General features: G+C 57.9%; 1 protein-coding gene across 4 annotated transcripts in view; it reads left to right on the forward strand.

Annotated features, from left to right (window-relative positions):
• Positions 1–1,384: 1,384 nt before the first annotated feature.
• SRGAP3 (SLIT-ROBO Rho GTPase activating protein 3) overlaps positions 1,385–17,877 on the forward strand; it is a 118,352-nt gene continuing 101,859 nt past the window's right edge. For all 4 annotated transcript variants that reach the window (XM_075432311.1, XM_075432313.1, XM_075432314.1 and 1 more), the window contains exon 1: positions 1,385–1,520. In XM_075432311.1, the coding sequence (XP_075288426.1) occupies positions 1,454–1,520 (67 nt within the window). In that variant the 5' untranslated portion in view covers positions 1,385–1,453. The remainder of the gene's footprint in view (positions 1,521–17,877) is intronic.

Below are 17,877 nucleotides of genomic sequence, written 5' to 3' on the forward strand. Positions count from 1 at the left end.
TGCCTTCGGCAGCTCTTCGGCTGGATCCCACCTCGGCTGGCAGTTAGCGTTGGCCCCCCAGACCCCCACGCTTCCAGACCTCGGCGGGGAGAAGCGGGTGCTGGGAAGGGAGGTTTATGGAGAGGCTGAGAGCGGCAGCAGCAGTGCGGTGGTGTGGGGGGAGGCCGGCCCAAACAGAGGGGCAGCTGCAGGGCCTGGCCGCGGGCATCATGCGTTTCCCCAGCGTGATTTTCCTAAAATGCACAGATTTCAGTGACTGACCAAGGAGCCAGGGCCAGGGCCAGTGTTGTGGTGGATTAGGCCCCTCACTCCAAGCAGGACATGGAGGGGCTGGAGCGTGTCCAGAGCAGGGCAGCCAGGCTGGGGAGGGGCTGGAGAACAAGTCCCATGAGGAGCGGCTGAGGGAGCTGGGGCTGCTCAGGCTGGAGAAGAGGAGGCTGAGGGGGGACCTCATCGCTCTCTGCAGCTCCCTGACAGGAGGGGGCAGGGAGGGGGGGTTGGGCTCTGCTCCCCAGGACCCAGCGACAGGGCGAGAGGCGATGGCCTCAAGCTGCGTCAGGGGAGGTTCAGGTTGGATATTGGGGAAAGTCTTCACTGAGAGAGCGGTCAGGGGTTGGCCCAGGCTGCCCAGGGCCGTGGGGGAGTCCCCATCCCTGGAAGGGTTCAAACACCGTGTGGATGTGGCACTTGGGGACACGGTTTAGCAGGCGTGGGGATGTTGGGTGACGGGTGGACTCGATGGTCTTAGAGGTGTTTTCCCACCCGAATGATTCTGTGATTAGCCGAGGGGAGGACGCCCAGCTGCCTCCACAAGCCGGCCCGCAGACGCACCAGGAGGCGGTGCCCTGTCAGGATTGCCCCAAGCAGGCGTTTCTCTCCTCAGAATGCCCCTTGACGCGCGTGCGGGGCCTGCTCCCGCGGCTGGCAAAGCAGAACCCGACCTCTGCTGCTCCCAGCAACGGCCTTTGCCCCGTCCCGGGACCCGGGGCTCCCCAGGGCGGCGCGGCCAGCAGGCGCCCGGGCCGGGCCGAGCCGAGCAGCCCCGGGGCGGGGCTCCCCCCCCCCCTTCCCTCAGCGGCGCCCTCGCGCCCCGCGCGCCCCCGGGGCCGCCCGCCCCACGGCGCAGGGCGCGGACCCGCCGCGAGCAGCGGGGGGGGGGGGAGGAGGAGGAGGGGAAGGGGCGAGGGCGCGCGCCCCGCCCCGCCCCGCGCGGCGGCCCCGCCCCGCCCCGCGCGCAACCTGAGCGCGGGAGCGGCGCCAGGGCCCCGCCTCGGCTGCGCCGGGCTCTTGCGGCGCTGCGGCTCGCGCCGGGTGCGGGCGGCGCGCGGTGCCCCCGGCGCCGCCCATGAAGGCAGCGGCGGGCGGCGGCGGGGCCGCGGGCGGGTGAGGAGGCGGCGGCGGCGGGGAGCGGAGCGGAGCGGGCGTCCCGGCGGAGCCCGCGCCCTCCCGCAACATGTCCTCGCAGGGCAAGTTCAAGAAGGACAAAGAGATCATCGCCGACTACGAGGCGCAAGTCAAAGGTGCGGGAGCGGGGCCGCGGGGCCCGCCTTTGTGTGCGGGGCGGGGAGCGGGGCCGGGCGGCCCTGCCTGCGGGAGCCTGCGCCGCCGCCGTGCCCCCGCGCCGTGCCCCGCAGCGCTGCCCTTGGCGCCTTCCCCTCCCCGCGCCCCCCGCCCGGTCCCGGCGCCGTGTCCGCGATGAGAGCCCGCACGGAGCCAGCCGAGGAAGCGGGCGGGTTTGGGAGGGGGGTTGGTGGTGTTGCGGGGCCGTGACCCGCACCCGCCGGTCGTGCCGAGCAGCCGCGGCTGCGGGAGGGCTGCGGGGGCTGTGCGGTGTGGCGGGGCTCGGGCGTGTCAGGCGCGGTGGCGGGAGGGAGGGAAACCCGCGTCCGCGCGGTGCGGGGGTGCTGGCTGTGGCCGGGGCTCCCGGTGCGGGTGCAGCAGCGCGGGGGCTCGCAGGCCTGGCGTGCGGGGCTGCGGCCGGCCCGCGGTGCCAGGGACGCGGCCACCGTCCTTGCGCAAGTGCCAGCGCTGCGGGATGGGAACCCCGAGGCAGCCGCTGCCGGGGGAGAACCTCGGAGGGGTTCTGTCCGCTGGGCCGCCGAGCGTCGGCTGCCGGGCGCCGCGGTTGGACTGGGTGCTGCGGGGCTGCTGGCGGCCGGGCCGGTACCCCCGGAGCCGTCTGGGTGCTGCGGGGCTGCTGGCGGCCGGGCCGGTACCCCCGGAGCCGTCTGGGTGCTGCGGGGCTGCTGGCGGCCGGGCCGGTACCCCCGGAGCTGTCGCGCGTGCCCGCAGCCTGCAGAAGGGCCGGGGGCGCGGGGCTGTGTGCGGTCAGCCGGGAGAATGCGGGTCTGCGTGGCCGTGTACGTTACACAGACGGCGTCTGAGCATCGCAGCACGCCGCGCTAGCTGGCGTTTCTGGGTAACTTCAGCTCGTAGGTCTGCTCGTTAATTCCCGATTCCGTTTGTTGGTGACCGTTCCTTTCCCTCCCTCAGCCCGCGGGCGCTGCGCTGCGCTGCTTGATGCCTGCGCGTGAAGCCATCCCCTTCGAGTCCCCCCGGTTGTGTAAAATTGGCTCCAACCCGCCTTTGGCCGGTGCTTCGCGTGGGCACGCGTGCACCATTTTGTCGTGGTGAAGTCTCTGGTGAAGACAGAGTTAATTAAAAATACCGAACAGCTCTTCTGCAGCTTAACCCGTGAACGTGCGAACCAAACAGAGGCCGCGCGGCGTGTTGGGTCTTGGGCTGGGCTGAGGGATGCCTCGCGCGCTGCGGGGCTGCGGCGCGGGGCGGAAGGGGTTTGGGGAAGGGGCGGACTGCGTGCCGCTGTTTGCTGCCTTGCGTCTCAGCCCTTTGTAGCTGGCTTGGAAGAGGGACGTAACCGTCGCAACGCGCTCTGCTCGGTGCCAGTTACCTGGCTGCCTGGGTGTAATTTGGGCAAATTGGTGTTACTGCAGCCTGCGGTTACGCGGATGAAATATTCCTTTAGCTGTGGGGTCGTTCTGTTTTACGGGAGGGGATTTGCGTTTGTTGCTAGAGACCGTCCCGCGTTTCCATCCTGTTCTCGAAGGCGCGCGGGGCTGGGTGGTTCCTGCTTCGCGGTGGCTCAGGGCTGCGCAGGGGTGGCTGGCGGCGGGACTGGGTCCGATCTCTTCCAAAAGCTTTGCTGCAGACGTCTCCGCTATTTTTTCTTGTTGCTGTTTGTAACTGGAATACTCGTTTGCCGTGATCATTCTTGGCCCGGCTCCTGCGGCCTCATGGTTTCCGTATGTTCGACCGTTGGTGCTGGGGTTGTGTGTGAGGGCGTTTTATTGCACCGCAGCCATCGCGCTTGGGGCTGCTTTCCTGGGCAGCTGCAACGCAGACCGAGTTCGCTGATGGGCCGCTAATGATTTCCTCGATGCTGTGCTGTGCCTAATTATACCTCCAGAAATGTCTGTTTCCTGATTTAGGGTGCTCCGTCGGTTTTCATCCGAGTAAAGCTTAATCTGGGTGGGTCGGGGTTTGGCTGCGCCCGCAGCCGGGTGAGGCGGGAAGGGTCGGACCCCTGTGTCCGCGCGGGCTGCCTGCCCGCGGCTGCCGAGCTGGCGGCAGCTCCGTCCCCGAGACGCATCGGGTCTGGCGCAGGCCGAGGTGGTCCCGGGGTGACCTTGGGGAGGGGGCTCTGGTGCTCGTGGCTGTGTCCTGCCAGCCGTCATCCTTGCTGTCACCTCCCCGCGGGGACCAGGGCGGCTCTGACCCCCCCACACTGCCAAGCTGTCGGAGCAGGATAAACATTGGCTCCCGAGGAGCTGGTGCGGAGGTCTGGCGTAGCCGGGGTTTTGGCATGAGGGGGGGGCCGTGGAAGGAAGCGTGGCCGGGGAGAAGGGTTCAGCGAGAAGTCAGTGGCTGGTTCGCGGGGACGCGAGGAGCACCGGCTGCCGAGGACGCTCCGCGGAGCGAGTGGGCCTTTTGCGTTGGTTAGTCGGGTACCGCGTGTGCAAACACCACAGATCTGGGTGTCGGTGGTGCCAGCAAAACCCAGCGTGGGGGCAGGGGGTTTGTCAGCATCGAAACCTTCCGCAGCTGTGACAGTGGCCGTGAACACCCACCCCCACTGCTGCTCCGCTTCTGCAAGGCCTGGTCTCGCCTGGCTCGACCTCGGGATTCCACGTAGGCCACCTCGTTCTGCCAGATACCCCGTTGCTTCCTGCAGGGACTGAGCTGTTGTTCTATTCATACCTAAACCCCTGCTGCCCTGGTGAAGACAGATACACAAATCTCCAGGGAAACACTAAAAAAGAAAGGAAATAGGGAGAAAGAAAATGTGGAGTGGCGGCAGGGGAGGTGAGCAAACAGAATGTTGGCATGGAAGAGCTGACACATGAAGACGATAAAAGATTAAGAATTTGAAGAAGTGATGTCTTGTTACGGAGGATGGGGCTGAAACCTGAACACAGCACAGTACAGTGGTGGTCCCCGTGGCGTGGTCAAGAAAATTGCGAGGAGAAAGGTGGAAAACCCTGCATGTGAACTCCAGGGAATACATCGCGTGGGTGGAAGTAATTCACAGCAGAGACGTGTTTAAAATGCATTTAAAAGCCCGATGTCGGGGAGGGTTGGAAACGGTCAGGGTGCCGGCCAGCGTGGTCTGCCAGGCAGGCGGGAAGGTGCGAGGTGTCAGCCAGCGCCTGGGGCTCTCGCTGGGCAATAACCCTCTGGCAGTGCCTGGAGCGGAGGAAAAACCCTCAGTGTCCTCAGTATTACTGGAGGAGCCCGACGGGCAACTGGGGATAACATGGCAGGAAGAAAAAGATGCCGCTTAGACTGATTTTTAGGAAAGTTTTGCGGAAAGCCCTCTCGCTCCGGCCATTGGGAGGTGGAGCGAAGGCCCGGAATGGTCCGGGGACAGCCGAGCCCTGCCCTGTGCTCCGGGGTGCTGCGGCCTCTGTGACAAAATCGATGAGCCCACGCTTGGTGTGGGGAGCGTGGTTGGCGTAAGTAGAGTTTAACTGTCCTGGAAACGCTGTGAAAGATGCAGGGTGTGTGCGGGGCGCGTGCCTGCGCGCGCGCAGCTCTGCGGGTGTGCACGCGCCGCTGCTGCGTGGCGCGGAGAGCGAGGGCTGGGGGCTGACAGCGCGGCGTCGGTCGTGGTGCGGGGTGCCTGAGGCTCTGCCGCCGTGCTGCTCCGTTCTCAGGGGTGGAAACAGCTCGTCGCTGCGGGCTGTGGCTGCTGCAGGCTGGCTGTCCTTGCAGCTCCGCGCAGCGTGTGCCAGCTGCCCGTGCCTGGGGACCTTGCTCCGTGCCCTCTCCTGAAGGCGCGGGCAGGCGCCTTGCCGTGGTGCGGTCTGTCCGTCAGCCGTCCTGCCGCGGGTCCTTCCCTCCTCCTGCCGACCCGCAGCCTCCCTCGGCTGTCGGGAGAGGCACGGGCTGGCCCCAGGGCTGGCGGCAGATGCTCGCTTGACGGTACCCGAAAGAAAATATTAAGGATACTCTCTTGGGAGGCAGGATTTCTTACTTGGCTTTCTCAAATTTGCAGACAGGAGTGGTTGCGTTAAGAATAAATAAAGATGTGGCTGCATATTTACAGCTACCACATTAAAGCTACTTTTAGAATACCGAATGCAGCAGATCCTTAGATGCGCCATTTAAAGCGAGTGTCTTCAGACGTACAATTTGAATTGGTCTGTCTGGCCAGAAAGCTAAATAAGCGTCTTTTCTCATTACTGTCAAATGCGTGATTTGTTGCTTTAATGCAGCAAAACTAACCAGCTTTAATTATGTGGATGCAACCCTCTATGGTACAGCATTGTAAATCTTGCAGAAGATTGGGCATCGTGTTGATTCGCTGTTTAACTGCGTGTTGCTTCCTGAAGCTGTTCTTTAACCCCGGCAAAACTCGGGTCGCTGTGCGATCTGTTTGGTTCCTGTTGGCAGGAGGGCTGCTGTGAATCAGCAGCGTCGTCTTCTGCCCGTGGCTGGCAGGTGGAAGGCGTCCCTGGTGATCCCAACAACCGGAGCCTGTAAACCGCGCGTCTGGCTGCGTAGTGGTAAAGGGATGATTTCTTGCACTTCTAGGACTCGTAGTTGCTGTGTAAGTTGATAATAGAACGAGAGTTTTGATGGATTTAGCATATAAAAACATTAAAAAGGCTTGCAAACCTGGAGCCAAAGAAAATCAATGTGTTTCTTCCCATTTTCATAAGAGAACTACAGCTTAGGTTAGTTTATCGTTGCTTGTTAGCTTCATTTTACTTTTTCTATTGCAGTAGCTGCATCCCTTCTTTTATGTCTGTTCTCATTTCCTACCTATTGCTCTCTTTCCAATTTGCTCGGAAAATTTTGGGAGAATTCCCATATCAAATTATTTTCTAGGATTATGGCTTGCTCAGGAGGGAAGCTTGGCTCCCAGCTCGAGGAGGCATCGAGGCTTGAAGCTTGACAGCCCATTTAACAGAATGGTGCTGCGCAAAAGAGACGAAAGTTCCATCCCTTTGGGTGGGCTGGTGGGAAACTGCTAAATATTAATCACAGAAACAGATATAAAATTTCCATTGGCTTAATCGTCTTGCTCAACAAAATGTGTGGAAGTGTGACCCAGGGCCAGCTGGCATGCCTTGGCGTAGTCGCCTGCAGCAGGCAGCGGATCCCGAGGAGTCTGATCTGGTATCTGCTGTGAGACTTCAGAACAACCGCCTGGCGCTACTCCTTGTTCCTTTGATTCCCAGATAGATTTATTTGTTGCTCTCTTCCACTTCTCCTCTGTGCTTCCTCAGCGGGGTCTGGTAGCGTGCTCCTGGCAGCTGGGTTTTACACGAGACCTCTGTGTGCGGGGACCGGGAGGGCCATGCGCAGAGGGTAGCGGAGACCTGTGTATGTGGTTCGTAATGAAGATTAATTGGCAGTCCCTAATGGAAATAAATTGAATCTATTGGAGATGTCTCCTGCAAAGCTGAGGTCCCGAGTGCTGTGGTGGAGGCTGGGATGGTCTGACTGAGCCTGCAGGCTCCTGCGTGCGACCGACCGTCAGCAGCTCCATATCGCTGCTGGTGGGATGGACCCTCCTGAAACGCCTTGGATTTGGGCCCCCTCTGCAGTCGGGGGGAGATGGAGCTGCCAGCTCGCAGTGACTGCTCAGGAACGTGTGTGCACCTGTGCCTGGGTGCCTCGTCTGGGTCCAGTGCTGCCGGTCTGGGGTCCGGCGTGCCGCGTGAGTGTGGGTACGGCACCGGGCGCTGCCTTGCCGGGGCCGGCACCGTGGCCTCGCGGCGCTGGTGCGGGCGGTGGAAATGGAGTGTGCCAAGGCACTGTGGCTGCTGTCCCTTGTCAAGACGCTGCTAAAGCCCAGGGCTCTCCAGGTGTGTGGCCCCACTTAGACGGGGAGCTGCATGGGAGCCAGAAAGCCTGCGTGCTGTGTGTGCTGGCCTTCGAGCAGAATGTGGGCTGGTATTTAACAAAAAGACAGGTGACAGTGCTAACGCGTGTTTTCCCTTGTAGGACGCGGCTCTTTGGCCCTGGCTTTTAAGCAAACACGGCAGAGTGGAGGTGCCTCTGGCAGGATACGCAGGAAAGTGTTGCTTTCCTTCTAAAAATGGAGAAGCCGGTAAAGAGAGCGGTGAAGGGACCAGCCGTGAGCCTTCTGCAGGACTTGAGTCCAGGTCCCTGGCGTCTGCTGCCGGGCTGGGCGTTGTCTGCCGGCACCTGGCCGTGTCCTCGCCCCGCTGGGCTGTGGGCGCGGGAGGTCCTGCGTCTCCTGCGTGGTGAGGGAGGGTGGAGCAGAAGCTCTGGGTTGAAGCTCGTCAGCTGGCTCATCAGCGGGGCCGAAGGTGTGCTCAGCAGCCCTGCTTCTGAAATCCTCGTGTTCACATGGGAGCATCTGTCTAACATGGAGGCCAGCGGCTGCTCCTGCGGCCGACATCCCGGGGCAGGCACTGTGCCTCCCCGGTGGGCCCGGCCGTCGAGCTCTGCCTCGGAGCTCTTTTGTTAAGGTGACTTCCTGCTAATGCATCAAATAAATGAAATCCAGCCATCTTTGGAAGCGCGTGGTGGTGAAGAGGCTGCCTGTGGGCTTTGCTCCGCTTCGGAGGGCTGCTTTGTGTCCCCGAGCTCCTGCCCTGGCTCGGGGCCTGGTGCGGGGCAGCTCCTCCGGCTCGTGTGCCTGGGGAGCGGGCTCTGGGGTCCCCAGCTGCTCCGGGACCCCTCGGCCGTGGGCCGGGGCACCGGGTGGTGGCTCATCCCCGGGAAGGGCCTGGTGGGCGCAGGGGCTGGGAGGTCTGCGGGCTCTGCCGAGCCGGCGGCTGCGCTTCCCTGGAGCAGAGGGGCCTCCTGCTCCCCGCCAGCCCGGCTGCTTTCTGGTGGCTGGCAGGTGCCTGTGTGCAGCAGACGCTATTTATCAGTCTGCCTTTCTTCCTGGTAATGGTAACAGCCTCTTCCAGCACTTGCTGGTGGCCTGCAGCTAGCCCTGGTTCCAGGGGAAGGGGTTTAAGGGCTGTCGGAGTGCGGCTCCAAATGAACAGGCGTTGATCAGCCCCTGCACGGCGTGATGTCTGAAGTTCTGCGTGCGGTTTCAGCACCTGTCTGGAGCGGGATTTACTCCCTGCTGCTGGCCCGTTGGGGCTGGGGGGAAGCCCTGCCCCTCCAGCCCTTCCATTCTCTCCTGCCCGGGCTTGGCTTTGTGTCAGTAGCTGTTTGCCAAGCCACCGCGCACGGCAGCGGCAGCAGTCGCTTGCTGGCTCCCGCGGCGTCGGTGCTGCGTCCGTGCGGCGGTGGCAGGGCGGAGGAGCCGGCAGCGCCTGGGTCGGGCCGGGGCCGGAGGGGACGCAGCGGCCGGCGCAGCCCTGTCCCTCGCGCTGCTCCCCGGCAGAACCGGCACGAAGCCATCTTCCCTTTCTCACGACCTGGGGGGGTGGCTAACCCCGAAGGCTGGTTTAATCCCGGGAGGCTTTTGCTGAGCTGCCAGCAAACCTTGCTCTGCAGAAGGATGGCCATTTCCTACTACTAACCACCGTGCTGCGTGCCCCACCTCTGCGTGTTTTACTGCTGCGTGTCGTAGCAGCGAGGCAGGGCACAGAAACGAGGGAATGGCGTGACCCACGCAGCGACTGGTGATGATGGTTGGTGCCTGTCGGCGAGGTCCTCCTTAGGGCTGCCAGCCCTCGCCCAGCGCTCCTGCGTTGCGCCTGCGGTCGTCGGATGCGCTTTAGGCTGTCCGTGTCTCCGGGAGCCCGAGTCGGAAACTTCTCTCTGAAGAGCTGGCCCGAGGTGACTCGTGCTGGGGTCCCATTTCTGGCCTCTGGAAGGCAGCTGCGGGGCTTTGCGAAGGGCTGGCTGCTGCTCCGCCGGTTGCAGCACAGTTTTAGGAGGGGAAGTGAAGACGAGTATCGAAATGGAGCTGCTGAGGGAGTTTCTGTGGCTGGGGTGCGAGTCCCCGGGCTGGGAGCAAGGCCGTGCGATAGGGCTGATGTGTTTCTGGCTGCCACAGGGCTGTGGGTTTGTTTAATGACCCTGAGCGGTCAGCAGCTTGGTTTTAGAGTTCATGTGAAAAACGGCACCATCGCCAGCACAGCAGCCCTGGCACGCAGGCTGGGGAATGGACGGCCTTGTCATTTGTCCCAGCCTTGTCATTCCTCACCAGCGAGGAGGCAGCTGTCAGGGTCCTGTCCATGGCAGGGAGCGAGAGGGTTTAAATCACCCTCTTTGTTTTAAATCATCCCCTTTGTGTTAAATCACCCTCTTTGTTTTAAATCTTCCCCTTTGTTTTAAAAACGAAGATATATAAAAGCGTGTGGTGTTAGAATTCCCACGTGGGAACTGGTGCTGCCGCCCTGGCCCCTTTCAGAAGGTGGGTCCCCAGATTCAGCTCTGTGGGCGCAGGCTCGGCGGAGGGCAGCGGCAGCCGTGCCTCTTGGCTGGCGTTCACGTCTTTGGACGTGGCTGTGGTGTGTCTGTACTGGTGCGAGTTTCCCTGTTTGGGAACCCCTGGCCTGGGACACCAGGGAGCTGGAAACTGGGAGAAGGCTACGGCTGCAAGGTTCTTTTGCTCATGTGTCTTGTGCTGTTGAGCTGCCTTAAAACCATGTGCCTCCCCGAATGACAAAACTGTTGGCTTCACCAATGACCTTGCCTGACTGCTGAAGCCCGGCTGGCCTTCAGGGGAGGTTCTCCATGAAGACATTTGGTGCTGCAGGCCGTTAGTCCAGGAGCTGGAGAGTTTGGGAGAACTACGCAGCCTCCCTGTGCCCAGCAGCTTCGGAAGAGAATTTGCATTAGCTTCTATCACTCTTCTTTCCTTCGCAGTTGAAGAATAGCTTTGAAGAGAAGGGGGAAAAAAAGAAAAGTTTTGCTTTCCTTTTTCACTTAGGTCTTTGGGAGGAACAGTCACATGCGTGGCAAGGGGTTGCAGTCATGGTAATGCGTCTGCCTTCTCAAAGTAGGTCTGTAAGATACCGCTCCGTCTCGTAGCAATGGCAGTGTGCAGGAAAGCTGGGTAATTTGCTGTTAGAATGGCTGTAAATTGCATACAGTCTCTTGCCTGTGTCAATGTCAGGCAGAGGGGAAGAGGCTGCTCCTTAGGTGAGCATCCCTGAGTTTTTGGCTCTGTCCCTCCTGGCCTCTGAGCCTCAGTGGCCTGTCTGTAAAATAAATAGAAAAGATGGGATGCGGCTCTCTGGGTGGCGGCTAATCCTGCTGCTCTTGGGAACGCTCGGGCTGCAGCTCTCGAGGGCGAGGGTTTTATCCATACGGCTCTTGCTTTGGTTGTTACCCAGATAGCAGAGCTCACTGTAGTGATTGGGTGAGACTCAGTGTTGCTGTGCTATCTTGCTTGTTTTGTAGGAGTAAATATTTAAAACGAGAACAGGATACAGAACCATGCAGATGACCAGAGATCAGAAGAGGTCTGGCTTTAATGATTGCCACTAAGGGAAAAGGGACACCAGTTTTCCAGTACCTTTCTGGTCTCTTGGACCAGCTTCACCTCCGAGGTCCAACTTTGTGGAACAATATCACGCATTGGAGGACCACAGCAGAAGTCCCTGTCATGGACTTCATGGAACAGTGGCTTCCCCTTTACTATGAAAGAGCCCCCAAGACTGTTTTTGTTTTTAGATGTTGCAACATTGATTAGCTTTTTTTGTTTGAAGAGGTATTTGTGGTCTTGAGGCTATTCTGTGGTGTGGTTAGAGCCTGAGTGATGTTCTGCTGCTTGGAAGAGCTCGTTTAGAGAAGACAACCCAAAGAACAGATTTCTCAGCTCAGGATCACCGCTTAGATAATTTTAGGTTGCTGGCCTTTTGTGAGAGCAATGTTTTTCTCTCTGTCAAATGCACTGATTAATCAATATTTGTTTCATGGAATAAAAACCCTTGCTGTGGTGTGAAAATGCTTCCTCCCTCAAGGTGACTGGAATTCTGCCTTATTGTATGGTGAAAGCTGACATACCCAGATCAGCTAAATGCTCTTCAGGAAAGCTCCTGTCTGTGGCAGCTTGCAGTCTGCCAGCCCCTGAGGTCTGGGGGAACTCACAGCAACGAGTTACCTTTTATATTGATGGTGGTGTTTCAAGCTTCTGGCTCAGACAAGGTCCTGCTGCAATAGGTAGGACTTGCTGTCCTACGTTAGTGACATAGTGGCTTTAAATGAGCTGTGTTTTGGGAAGAAGTCTGCGTCTGAATGCTCCCCTCCCTTTTTACTTAGCGGAAATTTAGCTCTGATGCTATAATTTAATCGTTGAGATTAGAGAAGAGCTCAAAAGAGTAAGAACTAGAGATCACACTGTTGGCGTGGCAGTCTAAAGCTTTTGTGTTGGCAAAGGCTGTAGAGAGAATTCAGTATCTTCTCTATGTGAAAAAAGGTTAATTGATATTTGGGAAGAGCCTAAATGATATTTGGTGCAAGACAGCTTGTTAGTGTTTGAAATTTTAAAGATACAAACCTTTATCTGATCTGGAGAGGAAAAAATCCAGCTGCCATTTTACAGTATTGGCAGGGTAGCAGGATTAAAGCTGCAAGAGAGCCTGAAGGTTGGAGCTGCATTGCTAGACAGTGATGATGAGGAGGCAAAACCTCGTGCAGATGAGTCCTGTCTGGGAGCGTAGCCCTGCAGTGGGAGTGCAGTGTGAAGCAGAGGGCGGTAGCCCAGGACAAGGTGGGAATGCTGCTGTTGACCCTTCTGCAAACCGCGTTGCGTGTTAATGGGAAGAGATGCACCAAAGCTGCATGATAGTATCAAAAGACTGTTTTAGCTGGGCAGTTAGTGCAGGAAGAAGTAGTGTCTGCAAGATTATCCAGCCAAGAGCAGAGAGTATAGTTAGCTTTTTCTCAAAGTCCCCATTTTCTGTTCTTGTTTGCCCTCAAAAGCTGACTCGGTGCTCCAGATGTGTGCTGGTGTTGCAGCATGTGACCCGTGGTCGTTGTGGAGTTGTGTCTCTGGACCTGGTAAGCTGGGTGGGGATGTCTGTTTGCCGGCGTCTCAGGAAGGGTGCTGGGGACCGCTTACCAGCGGTGACCTCCGCTGGAAGGAGATACGCTGTTAGCTGATGAAGATGTGTTGGGCCTTCTAAGAAAATGTTATTACTGGCAGCTGTTGTTGCCTCTCTGGGAGGACCTGCGAACTCCTCCGGAGGGACAGCATGCCCTAAATGACCATTAAGGGGTGGGAAGGTCCTGTTCTAGCCAAAAGATAGCGAGTTTTGTTTGAAAATACAGCACAGCCGCTGTTGAGCACGGCGCTGTGGGTTTGAAGCAAGCCCTCCTGAGTGGGTGGGATGCTTCCCGTCGACCTTGGCGTGTGGTGCTTCATGCTCTTGAAATCCCTGCCTGTACGAGGGGTCACGCAATGTACGCTGCGAGGCTGGGAGAGAGTCCCGCTGAGCCCTTCGCCTCGCTTTTCGTAGCGCGGTGACTGAAGCCCGTCTGTGTCCACCCCTGCGAAGCGGGCAGTGGTGGGAGGTCCGGCGCAGGTCTGCTCCTCCGGTACGTCCCTTCACGTGGATCAGAGACCTTGTTGGTTGTCACACCGAGTACTTCAGCAGTAATGTGGTGTAAAAGAATAGGCTGGGATATCGTGATGTGTGTTTTATTTTGCAGTGTCGCCTGGTGATTGTTTCTTTTTTGAGACGGGCAGATTTTCAGCAGGGCTGAGTACTTTTACCGTCAATATTACGTACAGTTAAGCGTGCTGAGGTCAGCGCAATCAAATATCATGCTTCAGGGTGGAATGTGATTGAGAGGGATCAGAAAACAATTTCCATCCCCGTGCAGAGCACTACGCAGTTGGCTGGGTCCGTGATAGCTTCCCCTGCAGCACCAAAGCACCGCGCTGAGAGGCTCCTGGATTAAATAGCACTGGCGTTTCTGTGAACGCCCGTGTAATTGTTTCAGAATGGCGAAGAGCGTTAATGATTTCATTTTCCCAGCGCTTCCGAGAGGCGGGCGGGAGGTGCAGAGGCACGGAGCCTCGGGCAGGAGGGCGGTCGTTGGGAGCAGGAGCAGAAGTCGGGTCCGTGAGCTCTGCGCCTTGCGCGGGGCCCAGAGCCGGCCCCTGCACCAGCCGTCAGCTTCGGCCGGACGCGCCCGGTGCGCTGCCGCGGCGGCGGGCGGTGTGGGTGCCATGCCGGTCCCCTTCACCAGCTGATGGAACTTTGCTGGCTCTGTGAGGCCTCGAAAGCCATCGGGTCGGCCGATCTGCGGCGACGAGTCAGGCGGCGGGGCCTGGCCGCCTCTCGGCTCTCGCTGCGCTCCACTGCTGCTTCCTCGAGTGGGGTCGTTGGCTCCTTGGGGCAGGACGAGGTGTTCCTCGGCCGGTGGTGCACAGGCAGGTGGATCTGCACCACCAAGGCGCGAGTAACGCGTAGCTTCACGCTGGAGAGATGTACTGCAGCTCCGGGAGAGAGCGAGCTGCGGTCTGAGAGCACATCCATCGTGGGTAGGTGGTGTGCAGAATTACTGATGACTCGGGACAGCTCACCTTGCTCTGCGGCGGAAACCGGTTCGTTTCGCACCTTGGGGAACTGAGCTGTGTTTGGTGGCTGGGGCTGGGTGCGTACGTCGGCCAGAGAGGGATGGAGAAGGTGGACGTACTGTGCGGGGCGTTCTGCAGCGCAGGGCTGTGAGCGTGCCCGCTCGGCGTGTGCGGGTCCGTGCCCGCTCGGCGTGCGGGTCCGTGCCCGCTCGGTGTGTGCGGGTCCGTGCCCGCTCGGTGTGTGCGGGTCCGTGCCCGCTCGGTGTGTGCGGGTCCGTGCCCGCTCGGTGTGTGCGGGTCCGTGCCCGTTCAGTGCAGCGCCCGGAGGGAAGTGTAAGCCTGGCATCCTGGTCGGAGCTCTTTGAAATGGCTGTGACAGTCACACACAGAAACTCTGCCAGATTAACCTTTCATTTTTGCCAGATTTTCCCTTAGCTGTTCTTCATTTTACTTTCCATTAAATACACTAAATGTTTTGTAGGGACTTTTGTATTGCTCTGTTCTTTTTTACCACTGAAGTGAATGGAACTTCTGCTGTTATGATAAATGAAACTGGAAATCAGGATTCCCACTGTAATTGTATTCTTCGGATCACTCAGGAAGAACCTGAAGAAGTGTGGCAGAATCAAAAATAAATCGCAGCGCTGAACCAGTTTTAACCTGGAGTACATCAAGTGAGTTGGGAAGCCGGCTCTCAGCAGCAGGTTCTTCCACAGCATTTTTTTGTGTCTTTTTAACATTCTTGCTTGATGGCATTCTGGGTGATTCACTTTTTAAAAAGCAGTTTTCCCTGCACGGCGCTTCTGTGCTCTTGACCTACTCTCGCTAAAATCCCAAAGGAAACAATGAGCAAAGGTACTGTGAGTGAAAATGTTGTGTTACAAACCCCTGAAAGTGAAACCATAACAAAAGAGTGCTGGCAGTCTTTGTTCCTGTGGAGCGGCGGTTTGAGATGGGCTGTTGGAATAAGGACAGTCTGTGTCATGTGAGAGGCCAGGTCAAAGCTGGGGGTGAGTGGGAAGAAGAGGAGAGCGATGCACGCTGTTTGCCTCTCCTCCCCTCCTCCTAGCCGTAGGGCCTGTGCTCGTACAGCTCGGGGGTTGTGCCGCTGGTGTAGCTGCCTGCTGCTTTACCAGCGCTTTTCGAATGCAGGGAGAAGACATCCGTGTCAGATGGGAGAGGAGCGCGTAGCAGATGGTCTGCCTCTCCCGAGGCACTGGGTGGAAGGAGATAATTTTGCAGGTTGCAGAACCAGAGGCTTCTTCAGAATTAAACTTTCAATGAGGATTTGAAAAAAAAAAAATATTTGAGAACCTTTCTTCGAAACGACTTTGCGCAGATAGATACGAATGTTTGTTTGCCTTTTTCCATTTTCAGACCCAAACGTGCCCCTGGTCACCGCAGAAGACACCACGCTGGAGCTCTGACAGCTTGTGGCAAATGTCCTTTTTCACTCTAGAACTTATGTAATGTGTCCAGCTAGCTGTGCATCTCGCTACATCTCGTGGCACTGCAGAAACGTGGGGAGCAGCGGGCGTGCCTGGGGTATCTCTTCTGTGTTGGAGGGCGTGACAGGGACCCGGCTCTGCGCTCCTGACTCCTGTGCCAGGCTCGAGAGCGGGCTGGCAGTGTGGCTTTGAGTGGTGAGGCTTCTTCGTGCCAAAGCTGCTTCACCTGGAGAGTGGGGTTAGTGGTGGTGTCTCTCTCGGAGTGGGTGACACCTGAGATAAGGAGGGCTAGTGATCTGGGGGTTTAAGGCAGTGCATTAAAGATGAGGCACACCAGCAGAAATGGTTCTTTGGTTTGAACACGGTGAGACAAGACCCTTGTTTATCAGCCGTAGCATGCCCTCATGGTGGAGGTCATCCAACGGCTCTCACAGTTAGTTTGCAGAAAACCGCGGTGATAAGCCCACGAGAGAGTGGCGGTTGGTCGTGGCAATAGTCGCAGGTCTGCTCCTCAGGAGTCTGTCGACTGCGCGGGGCCAGGCGCAGACCCCAGCTACCCGCTTGGTTCCCAGGGCGTGTATCTCGTCAGTGTGCCAGGAATTTACGTGGAGGCCGGTCACATTGTCACTGGTGAGCGTTTGCTGCAGTGTCCTTGTCCATGGTGTACCTCACAATGACAATAAGAGACATTTATGGCCACCAAAATAGCTACTGAGCCTGCAGAAGTTCACGGTGGCAATAAGCCTTTGAAAGAAGGAAAAAGATCTAGGAGGTGGAAGAGGCTCTGCTTTCCTCTGGGTTTGCCCCAACGCTGCTGGGTTTTCCTGGCCTCCTAGGTGACATCGTTACGCCCGTCTCGGGATGGAAGGGCTGGTGTGCCGTTGGTAGCGCTGCCATCGCTCTCCTCTGCTTTTGTCCCTCTGGTACAGCCCGTTCAGTGCTGCACACTGTGGGAGCTCTGTGCTCTTTAATTGTTGTTTGTCATCGTGGGGATTGCTTGTTCTAAAACCAATTACAACCTGACAAAACTGAGCTGCCTTATTTACAAATACATCCATCTGGTTGTGGACTGCCTGATATCACTGCCAGAATACAAGGCGGCCTTTGTTGCTGCTGCTGAGTTGCTGAAGGGCTCCCACGCCGGCATCGCCTGGAGCCGCACACGGCTTGCTGCGTGCGTGTTCCTCATAGGGCAGAGGGGATTAGCGTTTGAGGTAACAGATCCCACGTAAACCAAATAGAGATAAATGTTGGAGTGCCGTCCCTGGGCGTCAGCCGGCGCCGAGCTCGTGGTGGGTTTGGAGCGGGCGATGCGACGGAGGGTGCTGGCGCCGCGCTCGCGTGGGGACGAAGTGCGGTTGGGGTGGGTGGTGTTGGGAGGAGAGCTGGGGGCCGAGGAGCCCGGGCTGCTGGGAAGGGCCGGCGGTCGGTACCGCTGCGGGGTGCGTTCTGTGCCCTGGCCGCCGCGGAGGAGCCTGGCTGATTGCTCATCCTCCAGAAGCTCGTTTGATGGTTGAGGCAGGACTAGATTCCACCTTGGAAGCTGCAGTCTGCTGGTAGGTTTCATGTAGAAAATCGGCGAGAGAAGCAGGCAGGCGCCTGGGGTGCGAGGCTGCTGCTGCTGTGTGTGCTCCTGGAACTCAGTTTTGAGAAGGCTCAAAAAAAGAAGAAAAATGGGTGACTGCTGTCAGGACATTGGAACTTAAAAACCATCACAACTGGTAGCCAAAACCTTTTCAGACTATTGTTTTTCTATGAATGTTCAGTTGCAGCTTAAAAAAGGTCTAAGACGTGATGAATCAGTACTGATTTCACCCTCAGGCCAGCAGTTCAAAGCTCAATATAGTGAATTGTGGAAGCAGTCACTAAAGGCCTCTATTCCTTGTTTACTGTGTGTGTGATCCACAGAGGGTAGAGAACAGAGACGTACATCTGTAAACAAATGTAGCACGAGGGAAACGGGGAAGAGTTGCACTTAAATTAAGTAAGTAAAATTAGCGTGACTAGGTTTCGACATATAACTGGAGGCGAGTGGATTAGTCATGCTGAATAATATATGAGATAAATTTAAGCCTATTTTTGTTTGTGACTTACCTGGGAATGAACTTTAACTTTTATATTTATAAATAATCAGTCGGTTTTCGCTGGCTGAATAACTGCCATAAATCGGTATGAACTGGAAGTACAGAATACTGCAATCTGCATGAGAAAAGCTGTGTTTACACGAATGTAAGGTTCTTTTTCTATTCCCTGTCACCATAGTAACTGAACATTTTCTGTACTGGTGAACTAGTCTTGCAATGGGATTGTGAGAAAGGAGGCTTTCATTTTACCTCCAGGGCTGAGATGGTGGGCCAGATTGTTGGGGTGCGGGGTCCCTGCTGGTCCTTGAGGCAGGCTGTGGAAATCGGGCGCGCGGAGTCAAGGGGGTGTTTGGTAGCACTGCAGTGAGCTGAACCCCAGTCCTCCTCAGCAGGGGTTGGTGTCTGGGTC

The sequence above is a fragment of the Opisthocomus hoazin genome, chromosome 11 (genome assembly GCF_030867145.1).
Source record: "Opisthocomus hoazin isolate bOpiHoa1 chromosome 11, bOpiHoa1.hap1, whole genome shotgun sequence".
Classification (NCBI taxonomy): Eukaryota; Metazoa; Chordata; class Aves; order Opisthocomiformes; family Opisthocomidae; genus Opisthocomus; species Opisthocomus hoazin.